The sequence below is a fragment of the Bos indicus genome, chromosome 8 (genome assembly GCF_029378745.1).
Source record: "Bos indicus isolate NIAB-ARS_2022 breed Sahiwal x Tharparkar chromosome 8, NIAB-ARS_B.indTharparkar_mat_pri_1.0, whole genome shotgun sequence".
NCBI lineage: Eukaryota > Metazoa > Chordata > Mammalia > Artiodactyla > Bovidae > Bos > Bos indicus.
In genome coordinates, this window is record NC_091767.1 from 4,475,736 (window position 1) to 4,497,034 (window position 21,299).

Here is a 21,299-nt window from a genome sequence, read left to right on the forward strand (position 1 = left end):
TCTAATCATTTAATGTATCTGTCCACTGGTCTGTGAATCCTTAAGGGAGGAAACTGTAATTTATTCATCTTTGTATCATGTGCCTCTCACTTCCTCTCACGCAGTTCGTGTCTCTCCTTGTTTCCTAGCATCTTTCACAGAGGACTTGACAGATAAAATGACAACTGTTAAGGCAACAACAGACTTTCCTGATGATCCAGTGGTTGAGACTTCACCTTCCGATGTAGGGGATGTGGGCTCGATATCTGGCCGGGAACTAAGATCCCACATTCCTCATGGCCAAACAACCAAAACACGAAAAAGAAGCAATATGAGAACAAATTCAATTCCTCATCAAAAAAAAAAAATTTTTTTTAAAGCAACGATAACAGCAACATGTAATTTTAAAAAGCTATTATCAAATATAATACTGTACTGAGTGCTTTGTATGGATTATCTAATTTAATTCTCTTTCACAAATTATGAATAAATTATCATTTTTGGCTTCTGTATTGTTACACATGAGGAAACTAGTCTTATAGAAGTTAAATAACTGACCCATTTTCACACAAGTGGCAAAGCCACATTTAAACCTCAATACTCTAATGTATAAAATGTGATTTTTCAATATTTGAGGAATACTTATAATGAGTGAGTTTAGTCTCATTGAAAAAAATTACAGGCATCTATGTAAAGAAGGTAACTTTGTACTAATAGTCTACTTATTAGATCAAGGCTATTTTTAATGTAATGTGGGTACATGCTCAGTCATGTCCAACTCTTTGTGGCCCCATGGACTGTAGCCTGCCAGGCTCGTCTGTCCGTGGAATTCTCCAGACAAGAATACTGGAGTGAATTTCCATTTCCTCCTCCAGGGGATGTTCCTGACCCAGGATCAACCCCAAGTCTTCTGTGTCTCCTGCATTGGCAGGCTGATTGTTTCAGTTTGGTTTCCCCTAAAGTAGACTCTCAGACACAATTTGACTGCAGTAGTTTTAAAGAGACCATCACAGAGTATACCTGGGCAAGGAGGGTGAAGAGGTAAGACAGGGAAGGGAAATCAGCCAGTCAAAGATCCCCATCCTGATGCTTATCCCTGTGGGCACCTGAGGCTCCATCCTGCTGGAAAACCATGGCGATGATACAGAAAACACCTCAGAGATGCTTCATTAGAGACCTGCTTTTTCCCCAGCTTCATTGACTGGGGAACCAATTTGCCTCTGAACTTTTGATCTGCCTTTTATCAGAGATGAGAGAAAGCACTCGGTTGACTGTCTGCTGGTACTTATGGTAAGGCCAACTTGGCAAGTTCTAGGATGGTGATGCTATAGAGACAGTGTTGATGCTCTGGCATCAGTCCTGGAGCTGTTACTCATCAACTTGTGCCTCCAGTAAATCAGATCTTTATTTGAACTATAGATAGATAGATAGATGATAAATAGATGGATAGATAGATGGATGGATGTTAGATAAATGGATAGATAGAGGGATGATAGATGAATGGACGGATGGATAGATGGATAGATGCATGGATGATAGATGATAAATAGTTAGATAATAGATAGATGATAGGTAGCAGACACATAGATGATGGGTAGATACACATACACACACATGTACATACATAGACAGCTAATTGTGTATGTCATATATTCACTGCTGTGTTTGTTACTGAACTCAGGTTCAGTTGCTCAAAAGCCAGTCATTTGAGAGGCAAGTGTGAATAGACAGGAAATATGCTTTAATCAGAAAAGCCAACAATCTGAGGAGAAGATGGATTTGTCCAGAGACCAACTCTGAAGATTCTGCTTGGCCACGAACAGTTTTAAAGGGGGAAATGGGGAAGAATCTCAGTGAATTTATCAGAGCAGGATGTTGGGTTCTGATCATTCTCCATTGCGTGAACATCTCTTCTGATGTTATCTTGCCTGCATGATCTGCCTGCTGGGTTGCTAAAGGGGCTGCTGGGGTAGAGAGCTAGTCATTTTTTAGCTAGTTTATTCTTCATCCTTACCTCTTTTTCTCTAGGAAAAGAATCAGCAGGTTAGACAAGGCATAGTGTGCATTCAGGTGAGCATAAGTCAGGAGTTAGGTTGAGTTGCTGAGTTAATCTCGTTCCTAGAATTAGGGTCTTTTTTTTATTGTTTTAATTGGAGGCTAGTTATTTTACAATATTGTGGTGATCTTTGCCATACATTGACATGAATCAGCCCTGGATGTACATGTGTTCCCCATCCTGACCCTTCCTCCCACCTCCCTCCCCATCCCATCCCTCGGGGTCATCCCAGTGCACCAGCCCTGAGCACCCTGTCTCACATCGAACCTGGACTGACGTTCTATTTCACATAGGATAATATACATGTTTCAATGCTATTCTCTCAAATCATCCCACCCTTGCCTTCTCCCACAGAGTCCAATGGTCTGTTCTTTACATCTGTGTCTCTTTTGCTGTCTCTCATGTACTAGAATTGAAAGAATTAGGGTCTTTTAAGGCTGGAAGAGAACAGAAATGAGCAAGCAGGACAGGGAGCAAAGGATCTGTTTTCATGTTCAACTCGATATCATTTAGACACTTCAAACTTCATGTGGTCAAAATTGAATTCATCTTTACCCTCAAGTCTTGGAGCCCTCAAATGTCCCTCACGCACTGTGTTCTTACCTCCATCTGTATTTCATACATCAGTTGCCTATGTCCAAAACGTGGGGGTCCTCCATAACTGTTTCTCCTAGACAGTTACTAAGTCATGTCAATTATTTTCCTAAATATATCTTAAGTTGGTCTTTTGCAGGCCCCTTTTAACTCTCACTTGCATTGAAGTTACTTTATGAATTCATTACTTTATGAATTGATTCAGGGGCCCCACTCTCAAATGCTTGAAACGTCTACATATCAATTCCCCTTTAAATCTTTGCCTTTTACCAATCTGTATCTCCTATTATAACATAAATATCTTAAAGTCAGAAACTGTGATTCATTCTTTGTTTTATCTCCACTTTGCATCCTGGCTAAGAGTAAGCCAATAGCAAATCATTGTGAACTGAACACACAAATGAACAGAAAGATACTTTCACATCCCTTATATAGAAATTACTTAAAATATTTTTATGAGCAAAGGCTTTTTTGCCCATGATCAGCCTTCCATCCTCACAAGTCTGCCTATTTTTCTTAATGGATTATATATAGCTGTTAAACATATATTTAAATCCCAAAGCCTATTGATTGCTTTGCGGTCCCCAACCTTTTTGACACCAGAGATTAGTCTCGTGGAAGACAATTTTTCCATGGATGAGATCAGGGAGATAGTTTTGGGATGATTCAGGAACAGTAGGGTCCATGCTCCTATGAGAATCTAATGCCACTGCTGATCTGAGAGGAGGTAGAGCTCAGAAGGTCATGCAAACATTAGGGAGAAGCCATAAATACAAAAGAAGCTTCACTTGCCCACTGCTCATCTCCTACTGTGCAGCCTGGTTCCTAACATGAAATGATCCATGGCCCAGGGGTTGGGAACCCTGCTATAGTGTATTGGTCTGAATACAGTTTTTATTTAAAAAACAAGCAAGCAATGTGTACAATATCTCCTCTAAATGTTAAAAGAATAATTTTCCTCTTGAGAATATCAGTTACATTCCCAGAGCATTGTTAGGTATGATGTTTTGATATTTTGATATATTGATATTTGATGTTTTTATATATTGATATCCTGAATATCAATATTCAGGATAATACAAAATCAACATTCAAAAAACTAAGATCATGGCATCCCATCCCATCACTTCATGGCAAATAGATGGGGAGACAATGGAAACAGTGACAGATTTTATTTTCTGGGGCTCCAAAATCACAGCAGATGGTGATTGGAGCCATGAAATTAAAGACACTTGCTCCTTGGAAGAAAAGCTATGACCAACATAGACAGCATATTAAAAAAAAAAACAGAGACATTACTTTACCAACAAAGGCCTGTATAGTTAAAGCTATGGTTTTTCCAGTAGTCATGTATGCATATGACAGTTGGACCATAAAAAAAGGTGAGCACCAAAGAGTTGATGCTCTTGAACTGAGGTGTTGGATAAGACTTGGGAGAGTCCCTTGGACTGCAAGGAGATCCAACCAATCAATCGTAAAAGAAATCAATCCTGAATATTCATTGGAAGGACTGATACTGAAGTTCAGTTCAGTTGAGTTCAGTCACTCAGTCATGTCTGACTCTTTGTGACCCCATGAACCACAGCACGCTAGGCCTCCCTGTTTATCACCAACTCCTGGAGTCCACCCAAACCCATGTCCATTGAGTCAGTGACGCCATCCAACCATCTCATCCTGTTTTGTTCCCTTCTCCTCCTGCCCTCAATCTTTCCCAGCACCAGGGTCTTTTCAAATGAGTCAGCTCTTCACATCAGGTGGCAAAAGTATTGGAGTTTCAGCTTAAACATCAGTCCTTCCAATGAACACCCAGGACTGATCTCCTTTAGGATGGACAGGTTGGATCTCCTTGAAGTCCAAGAGACTCTCAAGAGTCTTCTCCAACACCACAGTTCAAAAGCATCAATTCTTTGGTGTTCAGCTTTCTTCACAGTCCAACTGTCACATCCATACATGACTACTGGAAAAACAATAGCCTTGACTGTATGGACGTTTGTTGACAAAGTAATGTCTCTGCTTTTTAACATGCTGTCTAAGTTGGTCATAACTTTCCTTCCAAGGAGTAAGCATCTTTTAATTTCATGGCTGCAGTCACCATCTGCAGTGATTTTGGAGCCCAGAAAAATAAATTCAGCCACTGTTTCCACTGTTTCCCAATTTATTTGCATGAAGTGATGGGACTGGATGCCATGAGCTTAGTTTTCTGAATGTTGAGCTTTAAGCCAACTTTTTCACTCTCCTCTTTCACTTTCATCAAGAGGCTCTTTAGTTCTTCTTAACTTTCTACCATAAGGGTGGTGTCATCTGCAGATTTGTGGTTATTGATATTTCTTCTGGCAATCTTGATTCCAGCTTGTGCTTCTTCCAGCCCAGCGTTTCTCATGATGTACTCTGCATATAAGTTAAATAAGCAGGGTGACAGTATACAGCCTTGACATACTTCTTTTCCTATTTGGAACCAGTCTGTTGTTCCATGTCCAGGTCTAACTGTTGCATCCTGACCTGCATACAGATTTCTCAAGAGACAGGTCAGGTGGTCTGGTATTTCCATCTCTTTCAAAATTTTTGCAGTTTATTGTGATCCACACAATCAAAGGCTTTGGAATAGTCAATAAAGCAGAAATAGATGTTTTTATGGAACTCTCTTGCTTTTTCAATGATCCAGAGGATGTTGGCAATTTGATCTCTGGTTCCTCTGCCTTTTCTAAAACCAGCTTGAACATATGGAAGTTCATGGTTCATGTATTGCTGAAGCCTGGCTTGGAGAATTTTGAGCATTACTTTACTAGCATGTGAGATGAGTGCAATTGTGCAATAGTTTGAGCATTCTTTGGCATTGCCTTTCTTTGGGATTGGAATGAAAACTTACCTTTCCCAGGCCTGTGGCCACTGCTGAGTTTTCCAAATTTGCTGGCATATTGAGTGCAGCACTTTCACAGCATCATCTTTCAGGATTTGAAATAGCTCAACTGGAATTCCATCACCTCCACTATCTTTGTTCATAGTGATGTTTCCTAAGGCCCACTTGACTTCACATTCCAGGATGCCTGGCTCTAGGTGAGTGTGAGTGATCACACCATCATGATTATCTGGGTCGTGAAGATCTCTTTTGTACAGTTCTTCTGTGTATTCTTGCCACCTCTTCTTAATATCTTCTGCTTCTGTTAGGTCCCTACCATTTCTGTCCTTTATTGAGCCCATCTTTGCATGAAATGTTCCCTTGACATCTCTAATTTTCTTGAAAAGATCTCTTGTCTTCCCCATTCTATTGTTTTCTTCTATTTCTTTGCCTTGATTGCAGAGGAAGGCTTTTTTATCTCTCCTTGCTATTCTTTGGAACTCTGTATTCAAATGGAGCTCCAATTCGTTGGCCACCTGATGTGAAGTACTGACTGACTGGAAAAGACCCTGATACTGGGCAAGATTGAAGGCAGGAGGAGAAGGGGATGACAGAGTATGAGATGGTTGGATGGCATCACTGACTTAATGGACATGATTTTGAGTGAGCTCCCGGAGTTGGTGATGGACAGGGGAGCCTGGCATCCTGCAGTCCATGGGGTCACAAAGAGTCGGGCATGAATGAGTGACTGAACTGAACTGAACTGAATGTTGATATAGGAAAACACCTTTGTCTCAGGTCTCTGGCTTTGTTGAATGGGTAACTCTGTAATTATGACAAGATGCACTGAATTCCTTTAGCACTCTTTTCCATCTTTGTTCATTATATGTGAAAGCACCCATCTCACTATGCTCTTGGAAATCACTGACACATATGTTTCATATATTGCTCTTTAAAATAATTTTATGTTATCCCTAAAGGAATATGTTCCTTTGTGAAAGTCACTCAGTCCTGTTTGACTGTGACCCCATGAACTTTAACCTGCCAGGCTTCTCTATCCATAGAGTTCTCCTGGTCAGAATACTGAAATGGATTGCCATTCCCTCCTCCAGGGTTATCTTCCTGACCCAGAGATCGAACATGGGTCTCCTGCATTGCAGGCGGATTCTTTACCACTGAGCCACCAGGGAAGCCCTGGTTCTTTAAAGAGCGTGTCTTTTATAGGGCTTTTATGCCCATTTCATGGTATCAATTTGATGGTTTTTTTTCCTAGTTCTCTCAATTGTATTTGAAAACATCGAAATCTACCATTTTTATAAATATTTTTACAATTTTAAAAAATCTGAGATCAAATAAAGTAATAATAAAGTGACAAAATAGAAAGAAATGTCTACATTTTATATTTAAATTATTTGTCTAAAATATGTCATTTTATTATAACTTCCAGGATAATTAATTTTTTTCTTTAATTGCATTATGCTGCTGCTGTGTCACTTCAGTCGTGTCCGACTTTGTATGACCCCATGGATGGCAGCCCACCAGACTCCCCTGTCCCTGGGATTCTCCAGGCAAGAACACTGGAGTGGATTGCCATTTCCTTCTCCAATGCATGAGAAGTGAAAGTGAAATCGCTCAGTCGTGTCCGAGTCTTAGTAACCCCATGGACTGCAGCCCACCAGGTTTCTCCGTCCATGGTTTTTCCAGGCAAGAGTACTGGAGTGGGGTGCCATTGCCTTCTCCATAATTACATTATACTAATATTCTATTATCTGAAGCTGTAAGACAAGATCTATTTTATATCCACAGTGATATTTAAGTTATCCTAGTGAGATCATAGTAAAATAAAGTATTGAAGTAATTGACTAAAAACATATTGTAGGTAATGTCTTGAATATTCTGGTATGTTTCTATGCATACTGGTAGAATCTATGCATGCTTCAAAATTTATACTTTGTTTTGTTTTCTCATAAATTAAACAGTAGCCATTTCTGGCAAAAGACAAATTATTAGATGTTCTTGCTTTTAAGCAGAAACTGTGTCTGTTTCCAGATTTTTGCTCTCCCTTTTGTCTTCAGGTAGTCCATATAAGGAAAATCACTGAATTTTGATAATTGATTAAAATTTCACTCTGTATTATTATTTTTTTTTTCGTTTCATACATGACATTTCACATGTTTCAATGCCATTCTCCCAAATCTTCCCACCCTCTCCCTCTCCCACAGAGTCCATAAGCCTGTTCTATACATCAGTGTCTCTTTTGCTGTCTCGTATTATTTTTAAAGTAACTCAAATGTTTCACCAACAAGTGAATTCATTATCCTTCATAAAGCTTGGGCAAATATGACCAATGCTAAACTAAAAATTAAATGAGATTTGAGACCCAGTTTTCTGCCCTATTTATAAATTACTTAAATAAATCAAGAATATTGAAAGCATAGCCATGACATATACTAAATTGCTTGCAACTATGCCCAGAGTTAAGACCTACTTCCTATTTGGCATCTCAGATTACTTCACAGTGATAACAGAAATATGAGATCTGTATAGTTCTCATAAGGAAGGTCATAGTGTCATGATTTGAATCTCACCATGAGGTTGCATCAGTATGTGATTATTTAAGATTAAATTTTCACTTCTTTCACTTTAAGTCTCTTTTCTCCCCTAGAGCCTTAAACACTGCCAGCCATGGAGACATAACCCAACTTTAACTGATTATTTGGGCATAAATATTACAGAAGTTAAACTTCCAAAACTTCCCAGAAATCCACCCAAACATTAACCACTTGCTCAATGGAAATGATGTTAATACATAAAATTTGTCCTCATTACTATTAGATTGCAATAGAGAAAATATATATTAAGAAGACCATGACATTTCAGTGCAATTCTTACCTTCTTTTTGAGCCACTGGTATAGAAAAGCACATATGAAGTCAATATACAAAGGAGGGCTGAGGAAATTACAGCAAAATCAACTCAGAATCACTGGAATAAACTATTCATCTGGTTTTATAGTCCAACAGAGCTTCTTATTATTTAACCTTGTTGAGTCAAGACACATTATCTGTAACTGAATAAATGTGAAATTGACACATTCAAAGAACAAAAAAGAGAGTGGATGTGAAAGGGAATCATTAATAAATCCCCAAAATGGGTAGAGTAGCTATAATGATGTAGAAGCTATGGCTGCAAAATCGTTCAGATCAGATCAGATCAGTTGCTCAGTCTTGTCCGACTCTTTGTGACCCCATGAATCGCAGCACACCAGGGCAAAGTCTAATTTTCACTGTTGTCTGATAACACAGTGAGTCAATGACAATATAAAATGTACTACCATTTTGCATCTAACATAGCCTTGCCCTCCTCTTTCAACTCCAGCTGTAAGCACAAGATGTACCTGGAAAGGCTGCCGAACACCAGCATCATTATCCCATTCCATAATGAAGGCTGGACTTCCCTCCTCCGGACCATACACAGCATCATCAACCGAACCCCAGAGAGTCTGATCGCAGAAATCATCCTGGTTGATGACTTCAGTGATAGAGGTAAGTCACTATTGATACCATTTTATGTGATTCTGTTATCACCTGCATAATTGTTACAGGCTTTTAAAATAAGGCAGAGGATTATTACAATGGCTTCTTGCTGATTCTATCTGAAAGGTGATTATGAAGTTTTGTCTATGCTGTGCTGTTGTGATTTTGTAAAATGTTGGCCAAATGCAAAATGAAATGGATAAGTTATTGGCATCATTTGGGGTATCTGTAAGAAATTTACATTGCATTTCTGTTGTGAATTAGATAGGTGTTGGCAGAATGTCTTAAGTTCTATCTTCAGCTTTAGAAAAAAACACTGTGAAATATGGTGAGTACATATGAATGGTGATATATTCCAGTAGAACCGTAAAACCTGTTTCCATTTCTGAAAAAGATCTGCTCTGTTGTTTACTAGCAAGATGGTTTCTCCAGGCTGTGCTTCTGTTATTTCATAAATACTGGAAATGGTAAGTAACACAAAGAAATATTTTGACTTGGCGATTTTAGCTATTTTATTGTATCTGAACAATAACAGCATAAAGGCCCGGAGTGCAGAGTATTAGAAAATTTAGCATCGTTTTACTGTTTTTTACTATTCTGATGAACACAATTTGGTTCGTAAGTCAGGGGAATATGATTATAGAAAGTTTCTTGAGTTTAGGATTTGATAAATCATATTTGCTTTAAATACAGGAATTGTTAATGTTACAGGATAAGTAAAATCTTTCTATCTTGGCTGATAGGCAGAAACTTTTTCTAAAGATATTCATCTACCTTCTGTTTCTTTGTATGAAGGAGTTTGGTTTAAGTATACTGTGTGTGTTTAAGAATGGCAGTAAACAAGTTTATTTTTCCTACGTCTTACAAGAGAATGCATCTTGAGTTTCTATGAATTAATTGCAGTTTGGGAAATTTCATTTGCACACAGAAAACTATTCTTCGTAGTACTTAAAAATTCTATAAAAGTAAAACCACTTAGTGTGTTAGCTTTGAGGTTTCTGTAATATTTTTGTCTGCAATGATTTACTTCAAATACTGATTCAGGATTCGTGGTCTATTTGTATGTGTTGAAGTTTATGTGACAAAAGAAAGTTGTCTGTTGTTCTGTTAAATACTAAACTACCAACTTGGTAATTCAGGTTGATTTCAAAGTACCTTTTGCCTTGCATTTCTTAGGTAAATATGTGTTAAATAAGTATCTAAGAAGTACTTAAAATTAAATGCACTCATTAAAATTAATTTAAATAACACAGAAGCTTCTTTTTTTTTATTTTAATTGAGGCTACTTGTTTCAAAGTGGTCATTATTACCTCAGGGTAAAAATGCACATTTCATGTGTTAAAGCTAAAACTTTGCTTTTAAATAAAAGAATGAAAAAGGGAGTAAAGATCTGGGATGGTAGGTACATCACCAAATAAATGGTATTTTTTGGTTGACTGGTACCAAGAGAAATAAGATAGTGTATCTGTAGAGAATTTTCTACATAATTAGCTTTGTCTTGGTAAAATGTGTCCAAAAACAGAATTTTGACCTGAGGGTAATAGAGAGGAGACACTCACTAGCAGTAGATCGTGGTTTGTAGAGAATTTTTTTGTTGAATATTTCTCAAAGGTGCTTTCCAAAGAGAAAGGTGCTTTCTCCCTCCTTGAAGAGGGAGAAAAGAGTGGTCTTGATTTTTGAATCTCTGTGTAGCAGCGACTCTAATGGACAATCCCTTTTACATAGCATGTTCCTGGAAAGGAAGTGTGTTCAGAATGGTCAATGTCATTGCTTTTCATGAAGTGAAACAACACAAATAGTATTAGCTGGGAGTATGGTGGTGATTTTGACTTTCCTAGCAGACATTTTTAAGGAGAATCATTATGTTGCAGAAAGGGGGACCCCTTCCAGGGTCTGAAACTGGGCTCTTGTCTAACACTCGGAAATAAATAGTCCGAGGAACACATGTGCTGATAAAGCAAGAGATTTTATTGGGAAAGGGCGCCCAGGGGCTAGGGGGTGTGTGAGGGGAAGCAGTAGCATAAATAGAACTGCTCTGCCACAGTGGCTTGCAGCCTTGGGCTTTATGGTGATGGGATTAGTTTCCAGGTTGTCTTTAGCCAATCATTCTGACTCAGACTCCTTCCCGGTGGTGCAATGCGTTGTTCAGCCAAGATGGATGCCAGCAAGAAGGATTCTGGGAGGTGGTCAGACATGCGGGGTCTCTCTTTAACCTTTCCCTAACTCTTCTGGTTGGTGGTGGCTTTTTAGTTCCATGTTCCTTACCAAGACCTCCTATTGTAAAATAACTCATGTAAATGGTTACTGTGGTGCCTGGAGGTTTCAGTCAGTGTGCTCCCCCTAACAACTATTTTAATGCTTTCGTACATCTTTCCTTTAGTTATTCTATTTCTGGGAGTGATCAAGTGGAAAGTATTATTTTATAATCATTAAACTTTCAAAAGGGGAAGTTTTAGGAAATATTGCTTTTCATTTCACAAGTCTGATGATACGTGTAGGAGTAAACTTTGAAAGACATGATAAAAATACCTTAATAATCTTTTATATTATATCATAATTCCAAAGGTTATGAAATAGGAGAGACCTTCCTTTCAAATTGTTGTTTCAGATTACAGAATCCCATCTGGTAGAATGTTAGGGTTTGTGGCCATCCCTGGTGTATGCAATAGGAGAAACCTTCCTTTCAAATTTTTGTTTCCCATTACAGAATCTCATCTGATAAAATATTGGTGTTTAAAAGCATCACTGTCACTTTCTGAATTGTGAGAAATCTAGAAAATCAACATAATAAACACAGGTTAGAATCCTCATGCTGACAATGAACTGTATGATTTTGGGTAAATGAACCTCTTGGTGTCTCAAATTTCTTTAACAAATGTGGATAAATGACACTTAGTTATCTAAGCTATCCAGGGAGGCTGTGATGGAAACCTCCTTGGCTGATAAAGGAACTGTGCTCCATAGGACAGCAACTGTTTTCAGTTTCTGGCTACTCCTCAACAAATACTGTCCTGAAAAACAGCATCAACATTCTCCATACTTTTGTGAGGCGATCCTCTCAATTTAATCAAGTCATTTTTCCGAGATTGAATCAATCAATCATTCTGTCTGTCTGTCCATCCGTCCACCCACACATCTATCTGTCCCCCCACCATCCCCAGGTGCAATCAGAGTCCTACCTTCATAGAAGGCATATGAAGGCAAACTGTAGTCATTTATAACATGGTAGAAAAATTAGTACTGCATTAACATTAAAAAAAAAAGTTTTACCAATAAGCAGGTAGTTTTACACATATTGAAGAAAAAAATATAAATTTTAGAATTTCAACACAAAGAGGATAAATAGAGCATATTATCTTCCTAAATTATGTCTGTGACCTTAATGTTCATCAAAACTCATTCAGGACTGTTTTTACTATTAGAAGAGGAGGAAAATATCCCCAGCCATCTCATATTTACAGGGCCTCAAAGACAAAGAAGTTTTCCCTGTTTATTAGTTAGATATGATTTATATCCATATTTTTAAAAGCTATTATACTTTATGATTTTTTTGGTATAACTCAGAAATCAGAAGGTTTTTTTCCCCATCAATTCTTTAAAAATCAAGTATTCTAGACAAATTATAAAGTACAAGAAAATATAGGGGATGTTTTGTTCTCCTTCAAGAAATTATTTCTGAAACATTACACTTCATGTTTATTTTCAGAAATACATTCTAGCTCCAGGTTTGGTTAGTATGCATTTTAACACCTTTGCCATACAGCTCTTCTGATTCTCTAATGTCCTTTAGCTATGGGTGATAATATTTTGGTAAGACTTAATCAAACATTACTGCTTTCTATTTTATGTCTTCCAGGTCAATAGAACAGCTACATTTGAAAAAACAGAGCCAACATGGTAGCCATGTTAATAGCATGACTGTAATATCCCTTGGAATTTATAGTTCCAGAATCATTCTGATTGTGAATTCTTTAAAACTGGTTTCATAGCAATAGAGAAAAATGATAAAGTATTTTCAAATTATAGAATTGTTATAAATATTGCAAAGTGATTTTTAAAAATCAGCTTGGATTTATCCAGTTGACTTAGTTATCAAAATGCTTTAAAAAAAAAAAAAAAGGAACATGTGAGCACTTCTTGGTTTAGATATTTTCTGCTGTGGGCTTGGTAAACAGAGTATTGTTTTAGCCTCAGAATGTAAGCCTGCCGTTTATAAAAACAGGAAGGTGTAGGCCTGCAGGTAAAATTTCAAAGCCAACACAGTTTTTGCTGTCTGAAGCTCACCAAAGTTAGCCTTTTTTTTTTTTTCTAGTAAGCTCTCAGAAATACATTTAACAACTTAACTTGAGGCCTCTAACAAGGCTTCATGATGACTTTAAAGCAGGACTAATCCTAGGCTTATCTCCAAATTCCAGGCAACCTTTGAGGCATCTACATGGAAAATGTTGAAATGTGTGAACTAAGCTGCAGCTTAGCCTCAGAGACGGGGCATATTTGAACCTGACAATTCTCTAAACTTGGTGCGCTTAGATGAATTCAAGTTCAAACCAAGGGAACTCGCAGGAGAGTTGCTGACATACTTCCCTTAACACAGTGGGGGGCAGGGGTGGGGCGCTGCTGTGCCTGGATATTGTGCACAGACACACATACATAGTTAGGCACACGTGTGCGCATGCACGCGTGTGCGCGTGCACACACACACTCACAGACACTCTGGTGCCTGCTTGTTTCAAACTTCCTGGACAGAAAAAGAAGGGAACTCAGTGTTTGAGATTCACAAACACCTATCATTCTCCATATTCTAGTTAGAAAGAAAAGCAGAAGCTTGAAACCATCCTTCCTGTCTTAGCAAAATTAGCAACCTTAATGAAATCCAGTTTACTCTTCCCCAGAAAGCGTAGGTCCTCACTCCTCAAAAAGTGTGGTCCTTGGACCCGCAACATCAGGATCACATTGAGACTTGTCAGCCTGGAAGACTCCCAGGCTCCACCCAGACATACCAGAATCTTCATTCCAATAAAATCTACATGTCACTGTTGTGAAAATCAAGGTTTCAGAATAACGGTCATGTGTCTCAGAACTGGGACTAAACTTCAGTGAGTAATATAGCTGCATAAATAACTTAAAAAACCTGTTTCTTATCCATACTATTATGACATACATTTTTCTATTTGTTCTTATTATTTAGCATTTAATTGATGGTGGATTTATAAATTTATAACGGGACATTTGGGATGGGAATTCTATAGTATTACCTCTACATTATTTGATGGAACATTTGTGAGTACATTTATTTGAAAAAATGTTGAAATTTTCACAAATCTGTATACATTTCCTCTGCCTTATTATGGACTCATTTTACAACAATTTTATATTGAATGTCAGGTTACTGCTGTTGTTCCTCCCCAGACAAAGTTCATTCTTTGTTATACAAATATGCCTTCCAATATTTTGCAGGTCTATTTTGCTTTGAAGCCATTTAAAAATTTTCTTGTCAAATTCAAATACCATATGTATGTGTATAGCCATATATACACACACATGCAGTTTCTTTAAGGTCCCTATTACCATCAAAATCTTAGATTCTTCACATAGATAAAAGTGTCTATAAATCTTTAAAATACTGAAAATATTTAAGTCATTTTACAAATGGTATTGACAAGTCTTGAATTCTTGAATTTCAGATTCTATTTTACTCAAATACTCTCCTTTTATACCGTTAAGGGAAGTTGCCATAATCAGACAAATCAGTAAGCACAAGTTTTACAACTATGCAAAGTTGAAAGATATCATCGGCATGAGAAGATTGTAAATAGATGAAAAATGGTAATGCACTTCTATTTTACATAATAAGACACTAACATTAAGCGCATATAAACATTCAGAGATGACAGTCAACAAAAATGCATGTGTGCTGGTTTTCTGTCAGATAGTCTATGAGACTGCAAGACAAGCCATTTTTATGTCTCAGATTTATTGAGTGCCGGTCACAGTAAATGAATCTTGAAATTGTTTCGATTTATTATTCAGATTTTAAGTTGAAAGGTAATTGCATTTTAAAGTCAAAATATAATATTAAAAGCTAATAAGTAGCAGGAACTGAGAAAATGTTATAAAATTCAATTGCATTCTTTTCTATTTAGAAATTTGTTATCATCTGCTATAGAATTGAAAGAAAGAATATTGATTTCTGATATTTGCATATCATGCTATATAATGACAGTTCTGTTTTAGTGGTTATTTAGCATTTATCATTGAAAGTGTGTCCAGAGTATAGAGAGGTACTGTTTTCTGGGGCATGAATATGAATGTAGAACAGTTGCATGTTATCAGTATCAGAGGAAAACCAGCATGGCAATTTCTAAAGAGTTGTCCTATTCACTAAGTCGTGTCCAACTCTTTGTGACCCCATGGACTACAGCATGCCAGGCTCCTCTGTCCTTCTCTGTCTCCTGGAATTTGCTCAAACTAATATCCATTGAGTCCATAATGTCATCCAACCATCTTATCCTCTGTTATACCCTTCTCCTCCTGCCTTCAATGTTCCCCTACATCAGGGTCTAAAGGGTGTGTTTTGTAAATTCTAAAACACAAAATCAAGTCATAAAAAGTCTATTTGTATTCATAAAATAAGAGTCCTACTCATCAAGGGCAGAATATGCTTTAATATAATCTGTCTTGGAAGACAAAGCACTTGTAGGATTTCTCATCCTGTTTGTTGTTCAGTTGTTGAGTCATGTCTGCCTCTCTGTGACTACATGGACTGCAGCATGCCAGGCTTCCCTATCCTTCAGTATCTCCCAGAGTTTGCTCGAACTCATGTGCATTGAGTGGGTGATGCCATGCAACCATCTCATCCTCTGTCACCCCCTTCTCCTCCTGCTCTCAGTCTTTCCCAGTATCAGGGTCTTTTCCAATGAGTTAGCTCTTCACATCAGGTGACCAAAGTATTTGAAGCTTCAGCATCAGTTCTTCCAATGAATATTCAGAGTTGATTTCTTTTAGGATTGACTGGTTTTATCTCCTTGCAGTCCAAGAGACTCTTGAGAGTCTTCTCCAACACCACAATTCAAAAACATCAATTCTTTGGCACATAGCCTTCTTTATGACCCAGCTCTCACATCCATACATGACTCCTGGAGAAATCGTAGCTTTGACTACAAGAATGGCCAAGTGATGCCTCTGCTTTTTAATATGATATCTAGGTTTGTCATAGCTTTCCTTCCAAGGAGCAAGTCTCTCTCTTTCTCTTTCCTTTAAATTAAAATACAGTCTCACATGATATAAATGCCTATGTAAACTAAGGACATATCTGACACATTAATAAGAGGTATGTGTCCTTGCTGAGCCCCATCTTTATTGTAGAATTCAGACTAGCATCTTGTTGCTCTCTTTTCTTCGGTCGAGCAAGTGAATAACCCCTCCAGCTTTGGGGATTTTTCCTGAGGGTTACAAATGCTCATGAGGATCACGACCCTCATGATGACCATTGGAATGCTTTCTTTATTCAGGTAGAGACAAATTATTTTAAGTAGGTACTTATTTTGCAGATGAGGATACTATAAAGGCATGTGTGTTATTCTTGATGAATTGGTTCATGAATTAGTCTTTATATGACTGGCACTAGACGATTCAAGCTGGTTTTAGAAAAGGCAGAGGAACCAGAGATCAAATTGCAAACATCTGCTGGATCATCAAAAAAGCAAGAAAGTTCCAGAAAAAACATCTATTTCTGCTTTATTGACTATACTAAAGCCTTTGATTGTGTGGATCACAACAAACTTTGAATTCTGAAAGAGATGGGAATACCACACCACCTGACCTGCCTCTTGAGAAACCTAGATGCATGTCAGCAAGCAACAGTTTGAACATGGAACAACAGACTGGGTCCAAATAGGAAAAGGAGTACGTCAAGGCTGTATATTGTCACTCTGCTTATTTAACGTCTATGCAGAGTACATCATGAGAAACGCTGGGCTGGATGAAGCACAAGCTGGAATCAAGATTGCCAGGAGAAATATCAATAACCTCAGATATGCAGATGACACAACCCTTATGGCAGAAAGTGAAGAAGAACTAAAGAGCCTTTTGATGAAAGTGAAAGAAGAGAGTGAAAAAGTTGGTTAAAGCTCACCATTCATTAAGATCATGGCATCCAGTCCCATCCCTTCATGGCAAATAGATGGGGAAACAGTGGAATCAGTGACAGACTTAATTTTTCTGGGCTCCAAAATCACTGCAGATGGTGACTGCAACCATGAAATTAAAAGATGCTTACTTCTTGGAAGGAAAGTTATGGCCAACCTAGATAGCATATTAAAAAGCAGAGACATTACTTTGCCAACAAAGGTCCATCTAGTCAAGGCTACGGTTTTTCCTGTGGTCATGTATGGATGTTTGCATTGGACTACAAAGAAAGCTGAGCACCAAAGGATTGATGCTTTTGAACTGTGGTGTTGGAGAAGACTCTTGAGAGTCCCTTGGACTGCAAGGAGATCCAACTAGTCCATCCTAAAGGAGATCAGTCCTGAGTGTTCATTGGAAGGACTGACGTTGAATCTGAAATGCCAATACTTTGGCCACCTGATGTGAAGAGTCGACTCATTTGAAAAGACCCTGATGCTGGGAAAGATTAAGGGCAGGAGGAGAAGGGGACAACAGAGGCTGAGATGGTTGGATGGCATCACCGACTCAACGGACATGGGTTTGGGTGGACTCTGGGAGTTGGTGATGGACAAGGAGGCCTGGCATGCTGCGGTTCCTGGGGTCACAAAGAGTCAGACTCAACTGAGCAACTGAACTGAAGTTAGAAGGTTCAGAACTTTGGGGATTACATTTGTCTGTCTTCTAAATAAACTCATAATATATCAAATTTGATGAAATTTATTTCAGTTCACTTTGAGTAAAACATATTTAACTGAATAAAAATAAATTTGCTGAGACTTTCATACTAATAGGCATTTTATGTAGTGTTAATTAAAAACTGTTTTTTAAATGTTCTAATGTAGAATTTGAGACTAGAGTGTCAGAATGGACCAGTTCTAGATGAATTTTGGGCACCAAAAATAAGTATCTTGGAAAACATGTAATAGAATGAAGAGGCACACTTAAGTTTGATTGGCTAGTTAGGCTGTAGTTAGGTACTAAATATTAAAGCATATTTCACAGTTGAAAAATTTTATTATTGCTTTCTTTTTCTTTATCACTTAAAATATTCTGTGTATTTAATTAAATGAAATAAATTAAAAATAATGTAACTCCTGTGAGATCTTTAAAAATGCTATACAGAAAATTTAGTCCATTTGAGATTTATAAGTATTTGTATTTCCTCTATTCATTGGCTTTAAGCATTTAAAATTATTTTTATTTAAAATAATGATACATCTCATCTAATTGTCATTTTTATAACTAGCATTTGCTCTTTCATAGTTTTATTATCTTTTTAATGTTAGTTTAAGGTGTATGAGATTGTCATTATAGAACATTAATGTCATCTTTTCTAGAACATTAATACATAACTTTGTAAATCATTGTCAATTAATTGAACATTGTCATTTTTTGTAGAACATTAATATATAATTTAATGTATTTCAACTTTCATAGGGAACCATCTTAAAACCTCTCTCTGAACTGAATAATTATTTAGGGCTCATGTTTTAAATCAGGCCTTTTAAAGACAGAAAAGGGCAATTCCCACCCTCAGGCGGTGGGTGTGGGTAAGCCCCTCTAGCTTTCCAGTTGCTTTTTCTGGATGAAAACTCCATGTGGGTGAATTAATATAGGTTTGGCAAAGAATAGGATGCTTCTTTTCAAAGCAAAACTGTTACAGCTCACTGATGTCACAAGGCATGATTTCCTCAAGAAAAAATAAATTGCACAATCCATTTTATGGCAGATTAAATCCCATTTATTTTCCTCGCAGACAGCTGTTTTGAGTAGGATTGTTACTCATTTGAAACCATTTTCTGGATCCTGGGCTTCAGGTCTTGGGTAGGCATGACTTTCTCTGATGAAATAAAAGCTTATATTGTATGATTATTCCCCTTGTCAGCAAACCTCAGCTAGTGAGCTTTAATTAAAAAAAAAAAAAAAATTTGGTATTTAAAACAGTTCTTTTTTGATATCTCAATATCCCTCTGCTCTTGATTAAAAAAGAAAAGCTCAGTGCATTGACACAGTGCAAAAAAACTGAAAACAATGCCTTCTGTATCTTGACTTATAACAGTTCCTTAGAGAATTATCAGTCTCTCATCACTCAAGGTTTTTGATGAGGTGGCAAGTTTTAGACATCAAATGCATCAATATATATGAAACACATTTTATCAAAATTCTCTAATAAAAATTAAATAATTTATATCCACTAAGGAACAATTCCATAGTGTTGCTATTGTTCATTCACTCATTCGTGTCTGACTGTTTGCAACCCAATGGACTGTAGCACACCAGGCTTCCCTGTCCTTCACCATCTCCCAGAATTTGCTCAAATTCATCTCCATTGAGTCGGTGATGCTATCCAACCATCTCAACCTCTGTCGCCCCCTTCTCCTCCTGCACTCAAGAATCTTTTACAGTGAATTGGTGAGTCTTTTACGGAAGAGTCTTTTACAGTGAGTCTTTGAATTAGGTGGCCAAAATATTGGTGCTTCAACTTCAGCCTCAGTCCTTCCAATGACCATTCAGTTTGTTTCTTTTTGGATTGACTGATTTGATCTCCTTGCTGTCCAAGGGACTCTCTAGAGTCCTCTCCAGCACCACGGTTTGAAAGCATCAGTTCTTCAGTGCTCAGCCTTCTTTATGGTCCAGCTCTCTCATCTGTACATGACTCCTGGAGAAAGCATAGCTCTGACTAAGATGGTTGTTGGGAAAGTGATGTCTCTGCTTTTTAATACACTGTCTAGGTTTGTCATAGCTTTTCTTCCAAGGAGCAAGTGTCTTTTAATTTCAGACTGCAGGTAGGATCTTTGAGATGAAAGAAATGGCAGGGGATCTGGTACTTTTGTCTAAAACTTTACAAAATTTTATACATCTAAGTTTTATAGATGAGTAAGTGGAGACTCAGGGAGGTGACATCCTAGGTCACACATGAGGGCAACTTTATATGCAGACATAAATGTTACATTAACCTCAAATGGATAATGTTTCCGCTTAGGGAGCCTGGATTCCTCTCCTCTGCAGTTTTCTCATGTGTCTAATTCTGAGAAACTAGAATCATTCTGATAAGTACCTGTAATTTGATAAAGCTGTGCTACAGTTACATAGACACTCTAGATAATTGAATCTAATTTATTACACATTTTCACCTTAGGTTCAGGATCATGATAAAAACCATTTCACTGTGTACACACACACAGTAGAATGGAGAATTTTTGAGAAAAATAATGACTCAAATGCACAAATCCCAGTGTCCAAATGGCCTTATAGCCTTGCAGGAGGGCCAACCAGGTCTTTCCTCCTGGAGAAAAGAATGTTTCTAACACTGAGAGGGTCAAAAAGTGATAACATAGGTCTTAAAACATAGATATGCTTAATATTGCTTCTCAGGATGATTCATAGTAGAATTTATTGAGGTAAGTGAATGGGCTCTAGGCTGGTCCTTGTAGATCGTTTAAGTCTGCCTTCACTCTGGATATATTGTTGCGAATTTAGTCTGCCTCACTTCACAGAAACTAGAACACTCTTGAGATTGCTGCAGGGTAGGGAGGGGCACACTGGTGTAAAATATTCCAGAAAGTGAGAGTCTTTCTGGGACTGAGAAGCTGTTGGGGGTGGGGGTGGGGCGGCAGGGGGGGGTGGGGGGGTGGGGGGTGGGGATGCCTGAGCAAATATCTAGTATGGGATTGAATACTAATGAAAACATCCTTTTTTTTTTCCATTTTTTCTGTTTTATCTCCTAAAGCTCTGTGTGGAATATGTATCCACAAGCCACTTGAAAACCTAGTGGCTGCCTCATAGCCCAGAAAACTCTGACCCCTACATTGTAGTGGGACAGTGACCCAAGAAAGCTTAATTTTACACCTTGAATAAACTTGAACTCTGTAACTTGTCATTTTGACTTTGCATATTTCTACAGGATAAATTGGGCTTCCCAGGTGGCATTAGTGGTAAAGAATTTTCTTGCCAGTTCAGGAGTCATAAGAGACAGGGGTTAGATCTCTGGATTGGGAAGATGCCCTTGGAAGAGGGCATGGCAACCCTCTGCAGTGTTCTTGCCTGGGGACATAGGAGCCTTGCAGGCTACAGTCCATAGAGTTGTAAAGAGTCAGACATGACTGAAGCCACTGAGCACAAGCACGCAGGAT

At 37.9% G+C, this 21,299-nt stretch overlaps 1 protein-coding gene across 1 annotated transcript in view; it reads left to right on the forward strand.

Moving 5' to 3' along the window:
• The window catches only part of GALNTL6 (polypeptide N-acetylgalactosaminyltransferase like 6), a 1,502,749-nt gene that overhangs the window by 649,655 nt on the left and 831,795 nt on the right, over positions 1 to 21,299 (forward strand). Inside the window, exon 4 of the mRNA XM_019965771.2 lies at positions 8,843 to 9,009. Within this exon, the coding sequence (XP_019821330.1) occupies positions 8,843 to 9,009 (167 nt within the window). The remainder of the gene's footprint in view (positions 1 to 8,842; positions 9,010 to 21,299) is intronic.